The sequence below is a fragment of the Oculina patagonica genome, chromosome 2 (genome assembly GCF_052425735.1).
Source record: "Oculina patagonica isolate OP01 chromosome 2, crgOcupat, whole genome shotgun sequence".
In the NCBI taxonomy this organism is placed as follows: Eukaryota; Metazoa; Cnidaria; class Anthozoa; order Scleractinia; family Oculinidae; genus Oculina; species Oculina patagonica.
The window spans coordinates 5,825,213-5,833,940 of record NC_135759.1 but is presented as its reverse complement, the minus strand read 5'-3'; the positions used below and the strand labels follow the sequence as shown (position 1 = coordinate 5,833,940).

General features: G+C 38.3%; 1 protein-coding gene across 1 annotated transcript; it reads right to left on the bottom strand.

The window, feature by feature from the left end:
• Window positions 1-28: 28 nt before the first annotated feature.
• Window positions 29-8,408, bottom strand: LOC144642814 (carbohydrate sulfotransferase 9-like). Its single transcript, XM_078501901.1, has 3 exons — window positions 8,137-8,408; window positions 3,618-3,682; window positions 29-869 (listed from the first exon to the last, which is right to left on the bottom strand). The coding sequence occupies exons 1-3, from the start codon at window positions 8,264-8,266 to the stop codon at window positions 36-38; spliced, it is 1,029 nt and encodes a 342-aa protein (XP_078358027.1). The 5' UTR covers window positions 8,267-8,408; the 3' UTR covers window positions 29-35.
• Window positions 8,409-8,728: the final 320 nt, after the last annotated feature.

The following is an 8,728-nucleotide window of genomic DNA, read 5'->3' as shown; positions in this document are numbered from 1 at the left end:
CCACGTTAACGATTTTACAGTACAATATTAAAAAATCAAACCCACTCCTTAAAAAGCCTTTTGATGGAGTCTGGGTACTTGAAACCAAACATTTTGAAGTCCTCGCGGTATATCTCAGCAAGTCTGATAACTCGGTCGAGTGGAATCTGAGAATAGTGTGTCTCCAGCAGTTTTGAAGTCCCGGATTTTAACGAAGGAAATTCAAATTCCTTGTCTAAACCCAGTCTCTTCAAAATGTTATCTGCGTCTTCTTTGATTGTGTCAAAATAGCCGACGTAGTTATAATTAATAGCGCAAGGATAACAAGTTTGGTGTGACGGTCGCCAGTGCATATCCCATAGCGATGAATTGGACAGCCGGTCAATGTAAGAAGTGAATTCGTCAAAAGTGGGCCTTTCGCCTACACTCTGTTCCATTTCTTTTGTATCACCGCGAACTTCACGAACTATTTTCTTTCCCACTTCTCCGTACAAATGAGTGGTTTCTCCGACAAATTTATCCCTGTAGGCCGACAACAGCCTTTCAAACGGCTCTCTGACGAAGAAAAACGTTTGATAAGTATTTAGCATCTCTTGTCTCTGTTCTGATGGATATGCATTCAAAAATTTGAAGATTTTATAATCAAACAATGAGATGGCAGGATTTGGCGTTACTGGATGAGTTGCAAGGATGTTAAGAAGAAGATCTTTCCATTGACTTGATCCAGTTTTTGGCACATAACAGATGATGAATTTATGCTTCTCGCTGACAACAAAGTTAAAATGATTTCGATCGGGAAGTTCGTGAAAGATTTTCTTGTTGTTTCTGGACTCGTTACAGTACTTGCGTATTTTTTGAAGTCGATCATGTTGCCGCTTTTCGTGATTGACCTGTGAAAAAATAGAATATGAACAAATTTCAACAATTGTAGAGTGGAACAGAGTTGTAAGCCCGAATTCGACCTGTTCCGTTTAGGCTCAGCAGGGCCAAATTTTGAGCAACTATCAACAATTGTTTAAAAGGTCAGCTTCTGTTGCTGATCGAATTCTTCTGGATGAGATGCTTGTCATTAGCAGACTACTCGTCTTTATACCATGCCATAGAAAATACAGCTAATCAGAATACAGAAAAGACGTTGTATGTTCGACGGTATTCAACCCAGGCAACCTTCTCATCGTGCACTGTGATCTTTTTACCCGGCGAAATTTAATGTCTAGCCTATTATCTATGGAATGGTATAGAATAGTTACGCAACACTTTCTCGTGGTAAACCATGGGATATCCCACTTGTCACTTGTATTTTCTCAGTATACACACTCACCTAAAGGCTCGTGTGTATACCGAGAAAATACAAGTGACTCGTGGGATATTCCATGGTATACCACTCGAAAGCGTTGCATAACTAGTGTGTGTCTCATCACATTTTTCTGACAGTTTACCCGGGGAACAATTTATTGCTCATGTTTGGAGACAGGCACTGTGAGAGCAAAGTGTCTAGTCCTGACATGAGCTATAGGATAAGTGGAGTTTGTCTTAGTTAAAAGCTAATATCTTACCACTAAAGTCTTTTCTTTACTACTCTGTTTACTTCTGTCGTTGTTCGATCACAATACATGGGTAACCAGGCTTTTATTCAACCGACAAGACCTGGATGCTAAACTAATTTGCATTTGGAGTGCCCCTGGCCACTCCCCAAAAAGCACCATTTCATGCCTTTGGGGGTAGGTATTCCTACATGTGGACCACTAAGCTAATTTGCATTTGGGACTATGTGTATAATACCATGGGTAGGAAGATAATCCCTTCTTTCGTGCGAAGCTCGTAAGATCCAAAGGTGGCCATTTTCCTTATAAGGAATGTAAAGGTGGCCCACCTGGGGGTTATACAAAGGAAATCATTCATTCACACAGGGAGTGGGATGAGGTGAACATGGGTTTACCCGAAGTCGTTGGAGTCTTGCTTAATTAAATGGTTGAATTTTGCGACTATGAATTGGAGTAAAGAACTATTTACATCACCTTTGAAGTAAATTGAAATAATACGGGCTCGCCCGCTCTTACTACTTTTCTTTATTTTACTGTCATAATCTGACGTTCTAATGTTGAAAGAAGTAGTGAGTGGAGAAAATAAAGTTTTATCGGCTACATTTCAGAAACAGTAGTGGATTCTCCGACGACAATAAATTGCACGCCGCATGTAAATAATTGTATTATATATGCGAGTCGAAAACATTAAACAAAGAAGCGCTCTTACAAGCTTAAATTCGTCAAAAAAACCTGCATAAAAACTAACCCACCCTTTGCGGAAATTTTTCTCATTTATTTTATTTCAAAACCTCAGTCGTAAATGCCGATTTTTTCGAAGCTTAAATATTCACAACAACAATTAGTGAATAGATTTAAATATTCATATTTGTAACTTGTGACCACACAAACACACGCGTAGCGTTCAACGCCTGTGTTTTCTCGTTCATGCTGCACCGGTTAAAAGTCTCTCGTTGCTTGTTTAGGCAATTTAAGACAACTCCAGCTTACTCCATATCGAAAACCTTCAAAAATAACGACAACGACCAAAACACTATACGAAATTTACATTTTTTTCCACCGTTGAGTTGCGAACATCTCCAAAATAAACCAAACTACATTTCCGGTTGCCAAACCTTTCTTCGTCCATGTGGGGAAAGGCTAAAGTTTGTCGCCTTTTTCATACCTCACAAGGGGATTGAGAGTGCTCGTTGATCTTACGAGCTCAACACGAAATTAAAAAACAATACCCATTGTTTGTCCGGTTTAGTGATTGGCCAAAAACCACAATCTCCTAGCAACAGTAAAAGTTTTTCCTACCCAGTGTTTTTATTATTCGCCGTAACACCAAATGCAAATTAGTTTAGCATCCAGGTCTTCTTGGTGGAATAAAAGCCTGGTTACCCATGTGTTGCGATCGAACAACCAAAGTAGTAAACAGAGTAGTGGTAAGATATTGGCTTTTAATTTAGAAAAAACTCCACTTATCCTATAGCTCATGGTCCTGAGGAACACAACGCAACGACTTCTGTCAGGCTCGCACTCAGACCTCTCGACAGGGAGTCCGACAAACAAACCACTGTCATATATGTATGAGACAAAGTATTACGTATTTTTTTTTCCACGTCCTGCATTAAGGAGGTCAATTTTGATTGGTTCGCGATAGATGTTTGTTTTGATTGGTTCATTCGATTGTTAGGATGGTCACTACGTCTTTGCCATTGTAATTTTTAAGTATTGGCGGCCAATCAACAATTCATCATCAGTGTAATTTCGTCGGCGACGGAGCCAGTGTCCTCTTATTACAGGACGTTTTCCTTTATGAGAGCAATTTTCGTTTGATTGTCATATAACTAAAACCAAAGTATTTACCCTGGCCAATCGCAAAAGCACAGAAAATCCAGTGAACCAATGCAAACACATGCAGCCAGCGCGAAGCGTGGGAAAACGTGTGCGGGCGTGTCACGATTGGTTTTTGTTTTACTTCTGATTGGTTGAGAAAGTGGTGCGAGTTTTTTAAACCAATCACAAAACAGAGTAAAACAAAACCAATGTAATTGGAGATTATTTTTCTCACTCAATAAAAAAACGCCTTGGTTTTAGGTCAGTACTTACTGGTGGCTGTTCGTATGCATCGTTAACTGGAGAGTCCAGTGTGACAAACTTTTCGTCCTGAGTATCTATGGAAGAAGGCAAATGAAACAAGAGAATGCTTCACTGAGACAACATGTTCCTTATTCTTACTAATTTTCGCGGGTATTTAATTTCGCGATTTTTGTTTTTTGGAAAAAATCGCGAAAATTTATACTTGCGAAAAAAAAAAAAAAAAAATTCGCGAAAATTAAACGCACGAAATTTAATACCATATTACAGAAGAAACAATACATGAATTCTACAAGCTGCGAGTCACTGGCATTCTGGTTACGTACTTGCTCTGCATTAAAATTGTCACTTTTTGTCCTTGAATTTGTATTTTTCTGGTCTCGTTTTCGAATACATGCTTCCTTTGATTGGGTGTACAGTAATTTGGTACATGCAACTTTACACGCGCTTGTAATTAATTAAAGTTCCTATGAAGTAAAAATTAATTAATGCTTATTTGAAAGACTTTTACAAATAAAGAAGAATGGCGTTTACCGTTTTGAAAGATCTTCTTTCGTTTAGGAGATATTCACGTTTTTGTGTTATGCAAATGAGGAAAGTGATGACGTCATAAATTGTTCCACTAAAAGATGGATAACAAAATCGAGAATATCTCTGAAAATATAAAGGTGATATTTATGAAACTTGGCATCAGTAGTGAACTTTCTTAGAGGTGCAAGATGGCTCATACTATGATGTAACCATGGCAACACGGGTTTGGGAGATCATAAATGCTTTGACAATGCAAAATTAAATACAATTTATTCACTTTTTTTGTGAAACCGCGAAAATAATACTCGCTAAATACATCTCCCAAATTCACAAGGCACAGAGGAGTCAAGTTTGTCCGCAATTCAAAATCTCTACCGTGCAAAACAACCGTCAAAGCGATCGTTTAAAAGCGTACGTGATATATACAGCGCCGTCATGCGATACTTGTTTACAGATCGTCTGGTCTGGTGATATCGTATTCGTACCCTCATGCGACATTCGCAGACAGCAATGTTTGTGGGCGTTACCAGAGAGACAAGCCGATATTACCAGACGATCTGTAAACAAGTATCGCATGACGGCGCTGTATATATCACGTACGCTTTTAAACGATCGCTTTGACGGTTGTTTTGCACGGTAGAGATTTTGAATTGCGGACAAACTTGACTCCTCTGTGCCCTGTGGTTAAAACGCACGTTTTAACTTGTAATGGATGTAAATATGTATCTGGTACTGTAAATCGAATCTGAATGTCAAGAATGCTTTGTACTTAAGATAAGATAATATAACTTTATTCAATGCGCAACTACACTTAGCTTAAAGCTTGACCCCCTTTAATGCAATCACTTTAATTTGAGAAGCTGTGATCGAACAAGTAGGTATATATCCCGTCTTCCTCGAACCTTTAAAGGTCAAATGAACAGAAATTTCGATTTTTTTTATTTTTTGTCCATGTGTTTATTAAGAGCCAAATAAACATATCCCAAAGTTTCAAAGTAATCGGACATTGCATCGCAGAGATATAGCAAGTTGAAAAGTGTTTTTTTAGGCCTTCATTATCGTAGAGTGCTCGGAAAAATTGTCGGAAAGTAAAAACTTGTGACGTCATAATTGGTGTTTTGGAAGACGACCGCAGAACGATTCCGCAGACCGCACGTTAGAATTTAAATAAATGTTTTTAGTGATATTTCGAGCAGTTATTTCGTTCTGTTCGGCCCTTTTTCAGTTGATTCATTGTTGGTTGTTGTTCAGAGACGCGCATTTTTTTAGTAAAATAGCTAAAGCTCAAAAAAAGCTTTAAGTTTTGTTTGCTGTCGTTCTGCATAATCATGTGAGACAGGTAGAATGCACGCCGGTATAAAAACCAATCAGGAATCTCTATTGTTCTTCTCATTAGCATTTTACGTTAATGAGCAGAATTATCTGCACGTGCGTTAACTATGCACGCGCGTTTTGAATCTTAGTACACTCAAAGCCGTTCTCTGCCGAACAACAACGTAAAATGACGAAGTTCTGCTTATGTTGGACAACGTCAGCCACGACGGCTCATATTTGGTTTTTCTATTTGAGGTTAAACGCTCTCTTTGAATATTCAGCGGGAGCTAGTTCTTATACCAATAAATAAGCAGAATATGTCCTGAAAGTTGCGAGATTCTCAAATAAAATATAAATTCATTTTCCACCAGACGTTGCCGTCGGTGCGGTCTGTGGAATTGGTCTGCGGTTGTCTTGAAAAACACCAATTATGACGTCAAAAACTCGTTCCATTCCTTCCATTTCAGTGCGCAGTCATTCAAATACGTTTTCGTGAACCCTTCGGAAATCTTCGTATTTTTTGCTGTTATTCACGCTTTAAGGCTTGGAAAGCAAAAATTTTTTTTTAATTTTACTCAATAATGGATAGTTTTAGGGTTTTGTTGGTTAAAATGGCATTTTGAAATTTCTGTTCATTTGACCTTTAAGGCTGGTTCTCATATGATCGTCCCGATCGTCTCTGTCGCTTCTGTCGTTTGCAAAGTCTGAGGTGATTGGAGCAAGCAAACTTTTTGAAGCGACAGAAGCGACAGAGACGATCGGGACGATAATATGAGAACCAGGCTTTAGTCGGGGCCAAATGAAAGCGAAAAAAAAAACAGAAGTACTTAATGCAAAAAGCTATAAACTTTTGATACATCTAAAATTGAAAAAAGCAGTTTGGATGCAGAAGACCAAGCAACGAAGCAGAAAACTACTTGGCTTGTTTGTTGCCGTATCTCTTGTTTAAGAAAAGCTCGTACCAGTCGTCACTCTAAGTGTTAATAAAACCAGATCGATTGCAAGGCTGATACAACGGCAGGAGGGCAAGATTTATTGGCAAATATTTCAACTAGCAGAGCTGGTCTTCTTCAGTGCAAGTACTTTAATGTTAGGAAAAAATATTTTAAGCTTTAATGAACCACTATTTTATGAAAGACCAGCAATTAACGATAAGCAAAAAAAATTCTTATTAAACTTTCGCTCGTGAAAACACGCCTGTTTTAGGCTAACCATATCAAAATGCTAAGAGATATAACGTGACAAAACTGGTCGCACAACATAAAAAAGATAAAGTGTCTGAGGGTAAGGGCAAAGTGTAGGGCCCAGCTGTTTCCTGCGGGATTAAATTTAATGAAAACAATTAAAACAAACGTTTTATGACAGAATTCATCAGGAAATCGAGTAATATTACTTAATTTTATTTGGAAAAAATCGAGTACCAGAATAACCCTTTTTAAAGACGTGAGTAATTATCCGTGATACCAGCAAAAACAATTTCTTATCAGAGCCCGAAAAAATGAATTTCAAAGTTCACAATAACCATGAAAACTATACTGATATAGGTAAAATCTCACGTGTAGCTACTTCGTAAAATCGTATTTTAAGCAATTCAGTGGAATTCAGTGCAGCTTCAAAATTTGTTTTCGATGTTTGGTGTTGTTAGAGTTTACGTCAGCTTTCATCGACTATCATCAACTCGGGCCAAACGAGAGAAAACTCTTATCGTCTCTCATCAAAAATTTAACCACGTTCAAAGTCGATGAGAGTGCATGAGAGTTCCATGCCAAACGAGAGTGAAAGTTTAAACTCTCATCAACTCAGTCTCTCATCCTCCTTTGGCCCGGGCTTTATGACAAGATATTTGAAACAGTAACACAAAAGTTTGCAATAAGATGTGAGTAATTTTGGTACATAATTTTGTCCAATTAATACTCGAAGTCCTGACGGGTTCCCTCTTAAAACGTACTGGTAACAGACCAGCATCAGTAATTTCCTGAACAAAGATGATTCAGCATAGCATCAAACGCACAAAGATTGAATGTTCGGGGTTAAGGAAATAATGTTCTAATATTTTAGTATGTTGTAAAATATTGCTCGGGGGTTGTATGTTGTGTTTTCATGCTAAAATAGCCTCGATTGCGATATTAATGGAGTTATGCCTCGATATATTGAACCCGGGCTTTTCCGACGTGCAAAATTAGCTTCAAATTGAAGGAAAATTTAAATGACTGTTTACAAAGGCGAAAAGTGATAATGATAACCAAAAAATAAAGAAAAAAGGGTGATTAACGATTTGAGAAAATGAGACGGATTAGAAACTACGAACTTAAAAAGATATTGGCTATTTTTTCAAGATCCATAATCTCTGAATAACTCCTTTGAACTCAACTATATATGATATAGCTTAGTTATAAAATGTTGCCATTGGCATCAACTTCCATTGGAGAATAAAGAAAGGTTAACCATAGGAATTACAGCACATCTATAATAAGTAGCCATCCTTGGCATATTTGACGTTTAATGTAATTTTAAATCAAAGTAAGGCTACAGAAGCCGTCAGATAGGGACAAATATAACCACGTTAACTGTACTGAATCACGAAAGCTATTACTCACGTTAAATCGTTTAAATAACGTCGCAAGTACATTCATAAATCAACTTATATGTATAAACAAGTCACAAAATTAACTTGCAATCGACATACCTTGTTGAGACAATTTCTTCAACAACAGAATTCCGATCACCAGAGAAAATACGTAGGCGACAGCGATCCTAACGGGTCTTCTCTTTGTCACGCTGTACAGTCCTCGCTTAAAACGTGAAGGTGTTGTCATAATGTATTAATACCAAGTAGGAACATCCCCCGATTAAAAAAAGGCTTTCAATTTCTAAATTTAAGAAGATACGATGCTAGCCTGCGAATACAGCCGCCTCTCATTCGCGTCCCGCAACGAAGAGCGAAACACGAAGAGAGACGTCTGCCATTCACGGCCAGAAATTCCATACTGATGACGTTAACCACTAATTAGATTTCCCACACCACACGCAGTTTAACCTGAGTATCAGGTCTTCCTAAGGGGAAAGGGGAGGGTAGGAAAGGAAAGTCCGCGCTCCTTCCTTTTCCCCCTACCCCTTAGAAAAGCCTGATACTCAGGCTACACGCAGTTGGTCTTGCATAATTATATTTTTTGCTTTCAGCCGCACATTACTAGCCTGCGAACCCAGACGCATTTCCAGCTGTCGCTTGTCTCCGGCGGAGACTTGATCACAAACACTTTCAAGGCAGTCAAGGACAT